We start from the raw sequence: 15877 nt of genomic DNA, 5'->3' as shown, positions 1-15877 counted from the left end.
GATGAAATGATATGAATGATTAAGTGATCGTGTGATTGACTTATGTGATCAGCAGACAACTTGATTGAAATAATTCGCAACGTTTGTTGCAAATGAAACTACTTATTAATCAGCAAAGCAAACGCGATATGAAAAAATAATAAACCTTTTGCCAATGCCAAGAGAGAAAGTCAGCTGGCCATAATAAACCTATAAAGATTGGATATTAGGGATAATATAACTTTGATTTTCGCTTTACTTATAAAGTTCTCTTTTCTCTATTTTTCAGATTTTTGTTCAGGACTCGAACCGTGAGAGATTTTACAATTTACGTGAAGCTTTTAAGGCGCTGCTCTGGCGCTGCATATACAACAACAACAAATGATTGGCACTGACGATATGTCCGCATCGGCTGGCATGGATATAAGTGAATCCTTTCGTGCCGAGGATCTCTCAAAGACAGACTTCTTTGATTTTGTCACAGCGCCCGATATGGGCATTGGCATTGGTGTGGGTGTTGGTGTTGGTGTCGGTGTGGGTGTCGATGTGGGCGTCAGTCTTCATCATCATCATCATCACCAGCAGCAGCAGCAACATCATCAGCAACAGGCACAGCACCCACAGACACAACTTAGTCACAATCATGGTCAAGTCACAACACAAAACCCGCAACAGGCTCTATGCGGAGTGGGTGGAGCAAGAACCACCAGCAGCATGATACATGATGGCGGAGGCGGTGGAGGCACCGCAGCTGGTGGTGGTGGTGGGGGAGGTGCTGCTGGGGTAGTTAACGGTAACGGAAATATACCAATGGCTAATCGAAATGGCAATAGTGCCAGCAATGGCAATGATCCCACACTACAAGGCTATGAGGTAAGTTAAGAAAGAGTGTGAAAGAGAGAGAGAGAGAGAAGGGGAGAGAGTTGTAATCTTCATTAATCCATTCTGAATTCTGTTTTTGCTTTGCTTTTTCATTGCAGTTTTGGCATCAAGACAAGGATAACAGCCGTTTAGATTCTAGTTCCATTTTCGAGGATCTGGATCGCTATTGTTGGCAGCAACAGCCAATTGGAACGAATGCCAGCACTCAGCCAAGTCGTACATCACCGCAGCATCAACAACAACAACAACAACAACAACATCAGGCTAATACCAATCCCAGCAATTCATCGGCTGCCTCAAGCGCGGCGGGCAGTAGCAGCGATACCATTAGCAGCCTGGATACCACCGATGGCCAGATCTATACCCTGACAGTATTAAACGGAGGCGAGCCCTGGCTAAAACGCACTGAGACGGAACAGTTGCCCAGCTCCCTCGACTTGGACAGTTTATTGGGCAGTTTTCCGGGCTACATTAAGTCTGAGTATCCCTACGATGACAGTGGCTTCAGCACCGATGGCAAAGATGTCAATGGCGTGGCAACAGGAGGTGGTGGTGGATCATCAGCTGGCCAAGATGGCGGCAACGGTGTTGCTGGTCTTAGCAGTATTTCCCAGGTCCAGGGACAAACACTGCCCTCGTTGGTCACTGCCATTTCAATAGCGGGTGGCAATGATTTGGGTCAGCAATTGGCTCAATTTCAAAACAACAACAACGATTGGCATATGGCCGATCACAATGCGGATGCGGAACAGAGTACGGCGGAATCTCTGCTACGCAGTGCTCTGCAAGGCAAGGGCTATGGCAAGGGTGTGAATATGGGCAATGGTCTGGTCATGCCAGTGGTCAAGGATGATGATATGAGGCGTCTGTTATCCTTTACACCCGATGATGCGGCTGATGCTTTGGGATTTGCCGATTCTACGCTAAATGCTGCACAAATGTTTGACGATGCTCAGGTGATGAGTGGTGGGAGTAGTCATTTAAGCACCAATCACAACCAGCAGCAGCAGCAGCAACAGCAACAGCAGCAGCAGCAACAACAACATAATGGCAATACCAGCATTATAGTTGACGATATGTTCCTAAGCCTGGAGAATGCTTTCAGTGATGATTTTGAGAAGATCAAACGCATAGCCAATGAGGTGCAACAGTTCTGCACAGCGACACCGACAGTCCCTGTCGGTGGAGGAGGCGGTGGTGGAGGTGGTGGAGGAGGAGGAGGAGTAGGAGACTATGCCAATGCCAATGATGCCAATGCAATAATGATGCAAATATCAACGAGTCCAGCTTTAGCAGTAGGAAGTACAAATCAATTGCAGCCGCCACCACCGCAGCCACTTAAGCCAGAGGTATCCACATCGACATCACCGACAGGACCTTGCATCAATAATAGTTCACGTCTTGGTGGTGTAACCAAACCCAAAAAGCAGTACAAACGCAACAGCAGCGGCAATAATTCAAGCAACAACAACAACAATAACTCGAATGCTGTCAATAACAACAACAACAACAGTGGTAACAGCGGGAGTAATGTCCTTGGCGTTGTCCTGCCCAGCGGCAGCAGTGGAGGCAGCTCATCATCCAGCGGCAGTGCCAGCAGTACCAGCAATAGTCCACCTGCCAATTCGAGCAGCAGCAGCAGCAGCGGCGGCGGCGGCGGAGGCAGTAGTTCCACTGGTGGTCAGCGTAAAGAACGTTCCCTGCACTATTGTTCCATCTGCTCGAAAGGTTTCAAGGACAAATATTCGGTCAATGTGCACATACGCACTCACACAGGTGAGAAGCCCTTTGCCTGCTCCCTATGTGGTAAGAGTTTCCGGCAAAAGGCCCACCTGGCCAAACACTATCAAACGCACATGACCCAAAAGAACAGTGGCAGCATGATCAAAGGCAGTTCCTCAAAGCAGCAACGCGGCAGTGGCAACGGCGGAGGTGGAGGCAGTGGAGCTGGAGCTGGTGGAGGATCATCAACATCTGTCCCATCATCGGCAACAACAGTGGGAGCCACTTTGGCACAACAACGACAGATGAACATTGGACCCCCCAGCCTGCCTGTGATGATAAGTAATCCGAATACACCACCCGGCATCGGTGGTGTTGTCCTACCACCGGCCAATGGTCTCCTAGCCAATCGGTAATGCAGGTTCACATTAACTCCAAAAAAACAAAAACAAAATATCCTAACTTCATAAACACAAATGAAAACAAAACCAACAACCAATAAACTATTTCTTGTTCCTTACTCACAAAAAAATGAAGAAAAAAAAACCATTTACAACCTTATGTTTACTACTCGAAATACTCTTTGGGTGGCCAACCCCCTGTACCATACAAGGACAGGTCAGCCACGCCCCCTCGAATTTATGTCATTGATGAATTCCTATTTCTACAGCTTTCTGTGCAATTCCTATATACATACATACAAACAAAACATACCATAATATCACAACGAAACTGTCTTTTTATATAAACAAATACTCAATTAATTGTACATTTAATAGCACACACACACACCAACACACACCCACACACACACACTCAAATTAATTTTAAATGTGCCAAATTTTATTAAAACATTTTCTATCCATATCATAAACGAAGCTAATGAAGCAAACTCTACGCGTGGTGATATCAAAATGAGGCCAAACGCTTCCTCTGTAAAACAAATGACAATATCAATTTTTTCTATAAGATATCTAGATATTAAATACTAAAAAAAAAGTTTATAGTATAGTATATTAAGTAAAATGTATATGTAAAAATGAATTTTTGCTACATTTTGTAATCCTTAAAAAGTATTTTGTTAATATCTTTTAATTAGATGCATTGCCCTACCGCGACTCCACAAAAATTAGTGTAAATCTGTTTATTTAGTGTATATACTTAACTATAGTATTAGTTCAAATGAAAACAAAAAAAACTTTACTAAGTTATCTAAACACTAGCCAATCTCTCTGCAGAGTTTCGAAAGTTTGTTCAAGTGAAAATAAATTCTCAATATCATCATCTCATAATCATTTTAAATAACTAGCTTAGCGGCAAGTATTTTCCGGTTTTTACTTTAGTTCTTAAAAAAAACAACAACAAAAAATTAGCATTAAAATCCATATCATCTATAAATCTAGAGTTCTGAAGTTGAAAATATGTTTTTGAATGCAACTTGCCATTAATTTTTTGTATTTGCTAAACAAAAAAAAAACAGAAAAGAAATGATAATTAAATAACTCTTAAGCTAAAACAAACTAATTAATTAGCTGGTAAATGTAATTTATAGTTAAACTGCCAATTACTTTTTGTGATAGTTTTTAATTGAAAATATATATGTATCTTCTATGGTGTTTGGGTTATAGAACTATATATACTATATATATATATATATATGTATAGTAAGTTGATTTGTTATATAAACTGTAGAATTTTTGCAATACGAGTATTTTCTAATTTATTGAATTTTTGATTTTAATTTAAGTAATATGTATATATAAAAAAAATGTTAAATTTAAGGCACATTCAAAAATCAGATTTTTAGTTAACTGTTTGTTAGTTATTATTTATGCACACACACTCAAAACACATACCCATTTGAAGTTAAGTTTTTTAATAATTTTATTTTTAATATTGCAACGCATTCAAAAGAAAAATGAAAAATAAATAAAAATACAAAAAATATAAAGAAGCTGAGATTATTGACAAAGTGACGGCCTTTTGGGTTAATTAGTTTGCTCGTTACTGGTTGAGGATGAGGATGAACGATGATCTCCACCTCGTCTTGGTCGTTGATGTTGTCGGGTGCATAGAAATAATTTTCTCCCATAAAGGAAGTGCATGAAAGCCCATGCAGCTGCTCATGTCAACAACAGCAGCAACAACAGAAGATGCAACAAGGCGGCACTTGTCAGTCAAAATCAAAGTGAACAGCAGCAACATCATTTGCCGTAGCTTAGGTCGGTGAGAGGATCAACAAATGCGGCACGCATGTGCCAAACGCCAGTAAAACTGGCCAACCAACCATCAGTGGAGATTAGAGAAAATTTTTCACTCGAAACGAATCGCGGCAAGCAAACTCAAGAGTGGATCTAGAGTCGGAGACGGAGTCAGAGTCGGCAAGTCATTTGAGATCGAAACATGTCGATTAGGGAATTTCAAGAGGCGCCAGTTGCCGTTGCACAGGTGGCTGTTGCGTCTGTTCATCGTGTCGTGGCACCTTGGGGGAGCCTGTTATGCTCCTACTGTTCAACAGAAAAAAAAACTGAAGCTAACCAAACAAGCACGCGTCTTAATTGCATTTGATGTTGAACTTTGAGCCACAAAGCCACAGAGCAAATATTTGCACAATGAAAATCGAAGAAAAACGCCAACAAAAAGAAAAGTCAACAGCCATCATACAATCATTTTTCTTATCCTCCTGATCTTCATTTCGTATGATTATGATTTGCGCAATGACAAGACAAGAGTTTAGTCATCATAACTAACATATGTACATATGCTAAAAATTTATATTCGTTTTAGATTTATTTATAGCATTTATTTAGCATATGTAGCACTTTAAGCACTTTAACATTAGTTGGTCTCTCTTAAAGTGGTTTTGTGAGCATTTTTAATTGCCATCTGCGTTTCAGACGATGCCACACAATCTCCATAAGCCATACGGAAGTGGAAAGTATTGCCATAAATGCAAAACCATACCAAATATATTGTAAATCCATTAATTGCATGGCCCGAAATTCTCGATGCGGACTTAGATCAACAAAAGCCAATTCACCCGACTTGATCAGTTCGGTGAAACCCATTTTACGCCAATGCGATGGCAAACCATTGGCATCTAATTCCATTATTAAATTCATTATCGGTTCCATATAAATCGAATTCTCATGGACTGGAAAACCAAATGGTATATTGTTGAAGAAACAGAAATCATTACGCAAACGAAAGAGGGGCTTGGTAAAGACCTTTTGCTGCTCATTGACAATCACCCATTTGGTGCTGGTCATCATATAACCGAAATTCGTATCGAATGAATCGCGAAATTTTAGATATCGACTAAAAATGGGCTCGACCAGAAACATATGTTCATATTTACGAAATTGCTGCAGCCGTCCAATCAATTCGCCATACTCGGGCTTCCACGCAAGAACTTTGATGTGGGCAGCCATTACATCATCATAGCTGTTATAGGGCATCTGTTTGGGGGCAGTTGTCACATAGGTGGAGAAATAGGAATTGTACCAAGCAGTGATCAGGATGCCCAATACACAGATTTGCAGATAAATGCCACGCACCAAAATGGGAGCTCTGAATACCTCACAAAACGATTGCCCCAAAACTCCACGCAGACAGGAATCGTGTAGAAAGAACTCATATTTGTACACCGGATAGCCATGAAGACGCAACGAACTGGCCAATAGACAGGAGATACCAATCATGGTGGCCAAAGCCAGAAGAAATGCCTGCAATTCGAATACTCTTGTGTAATATTCTGGAGTTGGGACATCTGCCTCAACGGGTAGCATCATGCACCAGTTCATCTGCTCATAGGGATAAGAATAACCGAATGGCGGTATCGTGGGAAATGTCAAAGCCATGGACATTTCCACAGTGAGATTCCGTACTGCGGCCACCGTTTCCTGGGATGGGGCAAAGGCATTGCCCTTAGCTGGCAGCGGTTGGTAGAATCGACAATTGTATTTACGCTGAAAGGCATCCATAAAGTGACCCACTGCACCCTCGTATACAAATTGTCCCAATTTATTGAAGTAGGCTATAACTCGGGGCGTACTACCACCAACTATAATTGGTAATCTAAAGCCATGTAAGTTCTTCAATCGTTCCGGAAATATGGCCATAGATGAGCCGTGTACATATTGCCTTTGCTCCAGTTGGAGAGTCGGAAAGTTAGTATAACCATAAAGAGTATTGGTAGTCTTTATTGAAACAAAAACAAAAGAATTAAGATTTATATAGATATAACTCAACACTCGATTGCTTACTCACCTCAAAATCCTCGAGCAAGGCCAATGCATTAAGTAACTTCATTTTCCAGCAATAAGAAAATAGTTTATACAAAATTGTTTCATCTTTTGCCAATTCCATAGAAATCAGAAATAACACTCTCGATGTGGTCATATGTCTGAGATTTGCCACCAAAGCATTTAGGAGCTGCAACGACTCCTCAAACTTCCACCCACCCAGGTAGACCAGAGATATCAAATTTTTGCTCATTTTATCATGCAAAAAGTATGAAACTTTGGCATCCAGTTGGAGCACCGGTAGCTGCAGTTCACCGAGTACTAAATTCCTTGACCAACTGCTACTGTTACCACTTGAATTTGTGTTCTCCATCATGAGCATATAATGAAAGTCCGACTGATGTTTTATGTCCAATAATAAATTTTGAATTGTGCCACCATTTGTCATCCAGATCGGACAAAGGCAAAGGATTAGCCAAGGACAAGCCATCACCATTGACGAGGGACAACTGCACGACACTGATTAATGTTCCTAAACATTTAAAGGGTTGCTAATGAGCGTCCAACGAAGTGGCTAATGGGTACTGCCAATTAGCCAGTCCATGTTAACTAGACTCGAACATCATCAACATACACAAAAATACAAGAGCAAAAAAATTGAGCTTTATTTATCCCAAGAGACAAAACAAAAAAATAATAATAAAAATAAATAACATGGCCCTCTAGTTAATTACTTGGCGCTTCGATAATTATCAAATATGTGTGTTAAAGACTAATGAATATAAATAACTATAACTTTACTTTATACAAATCCCAAAGATAATCATAATCAGTCAAGAACTATATCAAGGATTATATATTCTTAAGATATACTGATAAAAAACTTTAACAATATAAAGCCGAAAAAAATTGTTAATAGTTTAATAAATTCTGATTTATTGAAAACAATAAAGTAGGCAAACAAGGAACTTTATTATTTAAACATTCTTATTTGATTTTCGTTCAATTATGTTTCGAATAAATTGCCAAATCAATTCCAATAAAAGCACTACGAAAGCCAAAGTAAACATTGATCCACCAACGAACCAAACGTACTCCAAATCCTGTAGTTGCATGGGACGAAATACTTTTGGTTTACCCAAGTCCAAAAGACTCAATTTGCCTGCCTCAATCATCTCTGTAAAGGCCATGCGCTTCCAATGTTCCAATAGTCCCATGGCCGTAATCTCCGATATCAAACGTTCGAATGGCTCTCGAAAGACACTATTATCGATAATGGGAAATGCAATGGGAATGGTGTGATAGAAGCAAAGATTCTCCTGCAAGGTGAAAAGCGGTGAACTGAACACCTTCTGTTGTTCCGTAATGAGATTCCATTTCTCCAGGGGCATCATATAGCCGTATTCAGTATTGAAAGAGTCCCGCAGTTGTAGAAATACTTCGTAGTTCGATATGAATTTGAAAATTGAAGAATACTTAACAATTGTCTCAGTGTATTGAAGGAGCACTTGATATTCCGGTGTCCAGACGACAACTTTTGTCTTGGAATTAAGAATGCTCTCATAGCTGGTGAACGGCGGAAGTCGTGGTGGACTTGTCACATAGGTGGAGTAATATGAATTGTACCAAGATGTGATCAGTATGCCCAGTACACAGATTTGCAGATAAATGGCCCGCACTAAGATCGGAGGTCTAAATGGCTCACTGAAAGTCTGTCCAAGGACTCCTCTGAAACAGGCATCGTGCAAAAGAAACTGTGCCAAATGAACGCGAAAGCCATGAAGACGCAGAGCCACAGAAAGGGTCATTGAAATGACTATCATGGCGGCGAGGGTTAATAGAAAAGCGGAAAGATTGAATACTTTGGCATAGAGTTCACTTTGAGGCACCTGCGCCGGAACTGGCATCATCAGGCACCAGCTCAACAGCTCAAAGGGATACATAAATCCTGTTATAGGCAAGGATGGTAGGGAAGCAGCTAAAGCAAATTCTACGCTACCATTACGCACCGCTCCAATGACTTCTCGAGCTGGTGGAATAGACGATTCATTTAACTCCCTTGGCTGAACCAAATGGCAATTGTACTTTTGCTCGAAACACGACATTAGGTGACCCACAAGGCCGGCATAGACCAAATGACCATTCGTCTGACGGCGAACAATTAGGCGTGGGGTGGAGCCACCCACTACAATGGGCAACTGATAGCCGTTGAGGTCATCCAATCGGGGCTTAACTATGCGAGTTGGAACCTCATTGTCCAGGCGTCGTTCCACAAATTGTAGCACAGGGAATGGTGAGTAACTATAGATGAGTCCAGTTTCCTGTCAAATAGAAAAACATTCACAAAGTAAACTATAATTATATTTAACATAGAAAAACATGATATCATTATATTCCATTAGTTGTCTTTGTCTAATAATATTAGCAGCTTACGCTGATAAGTCACCCAGACCAAGTAAATAAGTAAATACTTCTTGCTTTAGTCAACTATAATTAGTTATTTCCTCTAGGATTCTGCTCTTTTATGGCCAATCCTGGCCCGTGTGATTCTCAAATCAAAATGTATGCCTATGACCCATCAATTGATAGCTGCATGGATTTTATTTACAGCGGTTGTGGAGGTAATCCCAATCGTTTCGAAACCGAAAAGGAATGTCAAACGGTTTGCAATGCCGACATCTTTATTGAAGAAGAGATAGTTTCTCTACCGCCAGGCAAAAGAAGATTTGTTATTGAATTCATAAAGCCCGAGCCACGAGACACTGATCCAGATCACACTTGTGCCATAACAAATCCCATGTAAGAGTATATAGTTACCTCGAAGTTCTTGAATATAATTAGCACATTGAGTAGTCGATGCTGCCAGGACCACTTAAGCAGAGTTTCCATTATTGAATGATCGTAGACCTTATCCACTATGATTAACAAGGGTTGAGTATTTAGCATTTTAAGATTTAAACGAATCAAGTCCAGTAAGACTTGATCCTCTTCATCATGGACACAAGCGATGCTTAATAAATTCCTTTTGTGATTGACTTGTAACTCATAATTGACTGTAGTTGTTTCCTTATTGATTTGTATTACGGGTATTGGTAAATCCCACAATAGTTCAATCAATCTGATGTCAGAGTTTTCTATGATTAGAGCATAATCGAAGGCTTGTTCTTGGTTCAATTGTTGTACCAAACTCTTAAGTGCTCCATCCGAACTTGAAATGCGAATTAAGAGTATTTGCAAGATAAATTGCAATAACCACAATCTCATATTGACCACTTAGAATGCACTTCTGGCCGCAAGAGGCCCCTTCACAGTTCTATTTATGCGAAACTCTTCAGCAATTGTAATTGGCCCAAGCTCACTACTCGAGGGAATGCTGACCAGTTCTGATTTATGGCACAATGCATGCTATATTTATTTTTATTTATTTTCTTTTCCTTTTTTAAACCAAGCCCTAATTTAGCTCCATTAGTAGCCTAGAATCAGCATATTGGCGATTCTCAGAGTAGAACTCGCCCACGGCGCAAAGGTTTGAATAATCCGCATCGCGATTCTTGCAATTGGCTCCTGGTTGCCTGGCTGGTTTATATATGGGTTTCTTCATCAAATTGACCGTTGAGAAGGTACAACTCAATAGAAAGTTATTGAAACGATCAGCTTTATATTTGATGGCAGCACAACCCATGTGAGTATTGTGTTCATTCATCAGGAGAGCTGGTCGAAAGACAGATCTATCAATAATAAAAATGTGTTAGCAACTTTAATTAAAATTTAAAAATCGCACTATTTACTTACCTGCCATCGGCACGTTCATTCAAGAAATAGGCTTGCTTTCTGGTCACATAGCGACTATCAAGTATCCATGATCCAATGATATCCTGCATCACAGTCAACTCATCCCGCCTGTCACCAGGATATGAATGATGCATCGAGATGCTACCAATATTGGGAAAATTCGGTGATGTCATACAGGGTCGGGGTAATTCCGTGCAACGCAACACATCGAACTTAGCAAACTGAGCCAACTCATTGGACCAGGATATGCGGGCCATGCGACCGGCTGGCAAAAAGTTTGGTAATCCAGCAGCCACTTTATTGCGAAAATCATTGATCATGAATACCAAATCGTTTTGATAACTTGCCATTGGCACCACTCTGGCATTTCGATCGCATGTTGGGCTTAAAGTCTAATAAAGAATATAAATTTTTACTAAAACTAAGCCAAGTATACACTTACGCCGGGATTCTGGCAGACCAAATTGTTCATCTGACAATATGGTAGATTACAGTAGGCAGCGGCTGGAAACGAAAATCCCCATAGACTAGTCAAGGAACAACTAATCAATAGAAGTAATTGCAAAAACATTTTGCTACTTAATAGGGACATTAACGGCCTAGGCTGCGACTTAATACTTAGTCTGTAATTATAATGTGACTGCCTTTTATATGAAAATTAGCAAAGGTGTTTTATAAAATAAAACAGCTGACGATTAGAACAAATTGACTTAGCTGTCTTGGAAATAAATCCATGAATAAATATCAATTCATATAGTAGAAATACTTTGAATATAAATCATAACTTTGCTGAATATGACTAAGTAAAGTAGAAGCACCAAACAAAACTTTATAATCTTTTTCAACATTTCATATAGAATAACATATAAGTATATTTGGTATATTTCGATATCATAATGAACCACCAAAAGTCAAGTCAAAAAATCTCGCCCAATGACAGACAAGACAGTTTTTAATGATGACTCTCATTATTTTTTGATTATTTTTATGTTTTTCTCTTTTTGTTTTTTATTATTTCTTATATTTTTTTTGTTTTGGTTGTTACAACTTTTGGTGCACTTCACTCGATTTGGCAGATGCATCAGCACTTGACCCGCACCACACAGACTCCATTCATACATCCATCCAACCATCCATCCATCCATCGCCATGACCATTTGCGAAGCCAATGCCCAAGTTCCCCAGTGTCCCAGGCTTGTTAACCGCCAAATTGAGTTGACGTTGACGTAATACTGCTGCCACTTGAGTTGCTATCACACACTGTATATATATGTATGCACATATATCTGTATATATATTTGATTATTGCTGATGAAGTGCCATATCTCTCCCTCTCTCTCTCTCTCGCTCGCTCTGTCTTTGAAGTTTGAGTCTGTCGGTCAATTAGCTGTACAGTCAATGATTGGCAATGACAGAGTTGAAAACTTTAAATACTTTATGGTTGCCTTTATGTCTGATTAGCTGGCGCAACACCCTCATAAAGAGATACTAAGTAATATATTTTTAAACGAACTTAAAGTATTTAATTGCCAAACACATATAAATCATGTAGTCCTTATGACTCATAACCGATTGATATGTTTTAAAGACAAACATTAAAGATTATTAAGCCTTCACTTTAATTTACCATTACCTTTCTAGCAAGTCATCAGCTTATCCTCAGCCTGGCTCCTTGGGCTAAATTATGTCTATGTCTATGTGTGTGTGTGTGTTTTAAAGGATTCTAACATGGGAAATAATGGGATCCTATCGATTTTGTTTTTTATTATTTAAGACTGGGCAACATATTGCCAAAGATCATGCCCCCATTTCGTATACAGCTCCCGGCAACTAACTTAGAAAATCCACAATTGGAGTTGCAATGCAAGTGTTTTGGTGGCTCATTCGATGGCCAGTTATTGTTGCAGGCCACGAGACATGCACGAGCCAAACTTGCATATCCAACAACAAAAAACTAATGCAAACAAAACTTTGAGGTAGAGGTAAAGTCGATTTTGTAAGTGTAAAAGTGTGAATACCCTTGCCTACTTAGTTACTGCAGATCCAAAATTGATTTTATGTTCACTAAGTTGGTCTTGTCTTCTTTTTTGTTCTTTAAATATAAACATTTTGTACCTTAGCAATTTAACTATGAATCAGATTGTTTTCCATAGAATTTTCGAAAAAAAGATGAGGCTAAAAAAGTCTAAAATATATTCTAATATAGATTAGAACGACAAAAAGTTGAGGATTATTTTCTATACTTGGCACAACTTCGCGAAAAGCAGAAGCAGAGATGTGAAATGGATGAAATCAGCCCCCTTAAATATGCAATACATGAGCTATTCTACTTTAAAACATCCCACAATATATCCAAAATTTATTCAGAGTCAAACAATGAAATCTTTCATTTCTTATTGCATACTCAAAGGATTAAATTTCCTTCATCTCATAGGTAAATAAAGATTTTTGTAGCATTGCTCATGCTATATACTATAAATGACAAAACTATATCACAACTAAATATACCCTTTTATGCTAGAGTATAAAACAAAAAAATGAGAAAAGATTATATGCATATGGTTTGTATATACAGTAGCCCATTTTTGGGGTTCTTCACAACAATGGAATAGTTTTGGCTTGAAAAGCGAAAGATATAGAAAATGGTGAAAATGGGCAAAAGGCCAAAAGCGGAGTCGACTGACAAAATATTTTTGTATATATGATAAATGGCACAGTTTAAAGTAAGTCGAGCACTTGCAATTGTCCAAGCACAATGTAAATTTTCCCCCAAACAAAACCACTGACCATTTGGGAGTGTGGTTTTTCATTTTGTTTGCTGCTTTTGTTTTGATCGAATTTTTTTGTTTTTTTTTTCTTTTTTTTGGGTGTTTCTCGCTTTGTTGGTGTCGGTTATGGCCACTAATAGGGGCCACAGTCATAATCGAAAGCCAGGCCATACTAATCTTCTGGCATTTTTAGCTAGGTCGCCATAGGATCGAGGCATTGATTTATGAAAGGGTTTCTCATAATTTACCACAAATATGGTCATCATTTTTGGCTTTTACTTTTTTTTTGTTTTTCTTTCTGTTTTTGTTTTATCATTATTCGATGTTCGGGGGCTGCTAATGAAACGGGGGCTCAACTTGTTGCCATTATCGTTTGTTTCCTAGCAATCAGCGGACTAAACGTATCATACTCCCCTTTAGAGAGACAGAGACTAGGACCAGAGACTATAATCATCATCAACATTACCTGGCCTGGTCAGCAGGTATGGCAATGTGGAGCAATCGGCAATCACGTCCTGGCCACGGCATGAACGGTGCATTCGTTTGCGTTAGCTGGCCGCTGGCCCACCGTTCCAGCCACGCTTCAATAAATGTCACTCCTCAAGCTTTGCATCTAAAAATTGATGACAATAATTTGTTGCATTTGGCCCCGAGGGGGTGTGGCCGACTGGCCAGCCAGCTAGCCAGCAAATTGTCTTGGCAGACAGTTGGCTCTGAGCTGTCTCTGGCCGCTGCCGTTTTCAAAACAATTTATACAAAGTGTCGCAGTTTTTGGCGCTTTGCATTTGTTGCTGACAGACTCGCCCGGATCTATTCCCCCAACCTGATGTCTACTGTGCCCCCCCTGTCCACACCTGATACCTCCTACCCCTTGCAATGGTTTGCACTTTGCGGCAAAATAAAAATGAAACATAAATTTCGTCATTTTGTCACAAGTCGTTAGGTATTTTTAGTGATGGTCACGTGATCAAAAAGGTTAACTCACGAATTATTTGGGTTAGTAGAAAATTCATAGAATTATTAACCAGAGAAGCTCTCAAATCGAAGTAGTTACATCTTTATTATTAACACGATTTCATCTCTAAGTTCCATATACCCTAAGTTCGATGGAGAGGGAGGCGACAAGGCGGGGACCAAGTGCTGCCGCTGCTGCCGTTGATTGCAAAGCACTTTTATTCCGCGCCCGAATTGTTTTTTCACAATACCATGAAAATCAACACTTGGTCCCGGTACCGCATCGCTTCGCTTTGATTTGATTTCGATTGCGCATTTTTCAATTTGATAAATTTATTGAGTTTCTCCAGTGAGAAATACGAAACAAATCGCCAGCAAGATGGCAGACCAAACGATAAGCAAGAGTTCAGGTAATTTAATACGAAAATATAATGACTACGAAAAGTTCTCCGATTTGGGGCTGCTCCTTCATGGTCATTGCCACAGTAGTTCGACTCCGACAGGCTCCTGCTTCTGCTATCGTCTTGTAAATGGCATCAATTGCGACCTTTTGGCATTCTTATGGAAACATTTCGCTAATGAAACCGATACCTCAAGTGTCAGAGCTGGTCCAAGCTGGCCTGTGGTCGCCTGATCGCAGCTCCCGGTCAGTGGACGTGTATGTACCACATTCTAGTTGCAACTTATGGCAGCCATAAAAATGTTAAGCACAAAACATTTGCCACATTGCCACCTTTTCGGTTATAGGTACACATACATATACCCGAAAAGGAGAAATGGAGCACGCACGTGGCAGGCTCGATCCTCTCCTAACGAAATTGGATGCTGCTTTAACTACTGATGGCTATGACTACTGGGTAGGGGGCTTCTCTATAGGGAACGCAGCTGCAACTATGCGGAAGCTACTTAAGCAATCATAATCTGAATAACAACTCTTAAACTCCAAAGTCATAGTTTGGAAAGGAAGTTTCAATGGCTTAGCTTTAAATTAAAATTTACTATAAATGGAAACATTGATCACTTAATTTTCTTACTCCCCCACCACCCCCCAATCCAGTTGTTCCCAGCAAATGAATTTTCTTACCACAAATAAGTACATCCCAAATGGCAAACAAATGGCAGATGTGTCAGGAAAAAATTCCACATAAATTTCGTGTGGGGAAAGAAAGCCAAACAACCCACCCACCCACCAACTGTTTTAATTAAGCCGCCATGCAAATGAGTTTGCCAAGAGTGGGAAGAGTCGGAAAGTGGGTACAGAGAGAGAGAGAGAGAGAGACAGAGAGGGCGTTAGGCGTTTTCAAGATTGGCCTTTTGCTATGCCGATTAATTGCAATGCAAAAAATTGGCTCACGGAATTTCCATACAAAATGCGAGACAAGTGAAAGCCAAAGAGGAATCAGGCCCGGTGGCTTCTTTATTTTTATGGCATCAATGGCAAGATAAAGATCCAGATGGCCGAGAGAGACGACAACTACTGCATCGCGATCGATTGAAGGCAGGGCAAACAGCCATGGCCCAGCGAAAAAGCCAAAT

General features: G+C 40.0%; 5 protein-coding genes across 6 annotated transcripts; 2 read left to right on the top strand and 3 right to left on the bottom strand.

Moving 5' to 3' along the window:
• The first annotated feature begins 274 nt into the window (after nucleotides 1–274).
• Nucleotides 275–3103, top strand: LOC6651354 (homeobox protein 5). Its single transcript, XM_047009354.1, has 2 exons — nucleotides 275–852; nucleotides 960–3103. Exons 1-2 carry the CDS (start codon nucleotides 361–363, stop codon nucleotides 2997–2999), a joined length of 2532 nt encoding a protein of 843 aa, XP_046865310.1. The 5' UTR covers nucleotides 275–360; the 3' UTR covers nucleotides 3000–3103.
• A 2332-nt stretch (nucleotides 3104–5435) lies between these two features.
• Nucleotides 5436–7317, bottom strand: LOC6651353. Its single transcript, XM_002073385.3, has 2 exons — nucleotides 6853–7317; nucleotides 5436–6782 (listed from the first exon to the last, which is right to left on the bottom strand). The coding sequence occupies exons 1-2, from the start codon at nucleotides 7315–7317 to the stop codon at nucleotides 5436–5438; spliced, it is 1812 nt and encodes a 603-aa protein (XP_002073421.3).
• Nucleotides 7318–7804: 487 nt separating this feature from the next.
• On the bottom strand, nucleotides 7805–8932 carry LOC6650202. The gene has a single exon (XM_002073384.4). It carries the CDS (start codon nucleotides 8930–8932, stop codon nucleotides 7805–7807), a length of 1128 nt encoding a protein of 375 aa, XP_002073420.4.
• LOC6650201 (kunitz-type serine protease inhibitor A) lies at nucleotides 7829–9876 on the top strand. Of its 2 annotated transcripts, none has more exons than XM_002073383.3 (2): nucleotides 7829–9120; nucleotides 9338–9876. In XM_002073383.3, the coding sequence occupies exons 1-2, from the start codon at nucleotides 9063–9065 to the stop codon at nucleotides 9628–9630; spliced, it is 351 nt and encodes a 116-aa protein (XP_002073419.2). In that variant the 5' UTR covers nucleotides 7829–9062; the 3' UTR covers nucleotides 9631–9876. The 2 variants fall into 2 exon arrangements, with proteins under 2 accessions (XP_002073419.2, XP_046865309.1); XM_047009353.1 differs by lacking the exon at nucleotides 7829–9120 and adding an exon at nucleotides 9154–9282.
• A 357-nt stretch (nucleotides 9877–10233) lies between these two features.
• On the bottom strand, nucleotides 10234–11224 carry LOC6650200 (antigen 5 like allergen Cul n 1). Its single transcript, XM_002073382.4, has 3 exons — nucleotides 11062–11224; nucleotides 10620–11011; nucleotides 10234–10555 (listed from the first exon to the last, which is right to left on the bottom strand). The coding sequence occupies exons 1-3, from the start codon at nucleotides 11209–11211 to the stop codon at nucleotides 10279–10281; spliced, it is 819 nt and encodes a 272-aa protein (XP_002073418.4). The 5' UTR covers nucleotides 11212–11224; the 3' UTR covers nucleotides 10234–10278.
• Between the last annotated feature and the right edge of the window lie 4653 nt (nucleotides 11225–15877).

The sequence above is a fragment of the Drosophila willistoni genome, chromosome 3R (assembly GCF_018902025.1).
Source record: "Drosophila willistoni isolate 14030-0811.24 chromosome 3R, UCI_dwil_1.1, whole genome shotgun sequence".
Lineage (NCBI taxonomy): Eukaryota > Metazoa > Arthropoda > Insecta > Diptera > Drosophilidae > Drosophila > Drosophila willistoni.
This window is presented reverse-complemented; position numbering and strand designations above follow the sequence as displayed.

Bases quoted from the DNA above. Each gene is read 5' to 3' on its own strand.
- LOC6651354 (XM_047009354.1), top strand. From the start codon at position 361: ATGATTGGCACTGACGATATGTCCGCATCGGCTGGCATGGATATAAGT. The intron at 853-959 runs GTAAGTTAAGAA...TTTTCATTGCAG, and splicing joins CCACACTACAAGGCTATGAG to TTTTGGCATCAAGACAAGGA.
- LOC6651353 (XM_002073385.3), bottom strand. From the start codon at position 7,317: ATGGCTTGTCCTTGGCTAATCCTTTGCCTTTGTCCGATCTGGATGACA. The intron at 6,783-6,852 runs GTGAGTAAGCAA...GTTTCAATAAAG, and splicing joins CCTTGCTCGAGGATTTTGAG to ACTACCAATACTCTTTATGG.
- LOC6650202 (XM_002073384.4), bottom strand. From the start codon at position 8,932: ATGTCGTGTTTCGAGCAAAAGTACAATTGCCATTTGGTTCAGCCAAGG.
- LOC6650201 (XM_047009353.1), top strand. From the start codon at position 9,207: ATGATATCATTATATTCCATTAGTTGTCTTTGTCTAATAATATTAGCA. The intron at 9,283-9,337 runs GTAAATAAGTAA...TATTTCCTCTAG, and splicing joins TGATAAGTCACCCAGACCAA to GATTCTGCTCTTTTATGGCC.
- LOC6650200 (XM_002073382.4), bottom strand. From the start codon at position 11,211: ATGTCCCTATTAAGTAGCAAAATGTTTTTGCAATTACTTCTATTGATT. The intron at 11,012-11,061 runs GTAAGTGTATAC...ATTCTTTATTAG, and splicing joins TGGTCTGCCAGAATCCCGGC to ACTTTAAGCCCAACATGCGA. The intron at 10,556-10,619 runs GTAAGTAAATAG...TATTATTGATAG, and splicing joins AATGAACGTGCCGATGGCAG to ATCTGTCTTTCGACCAGCTC.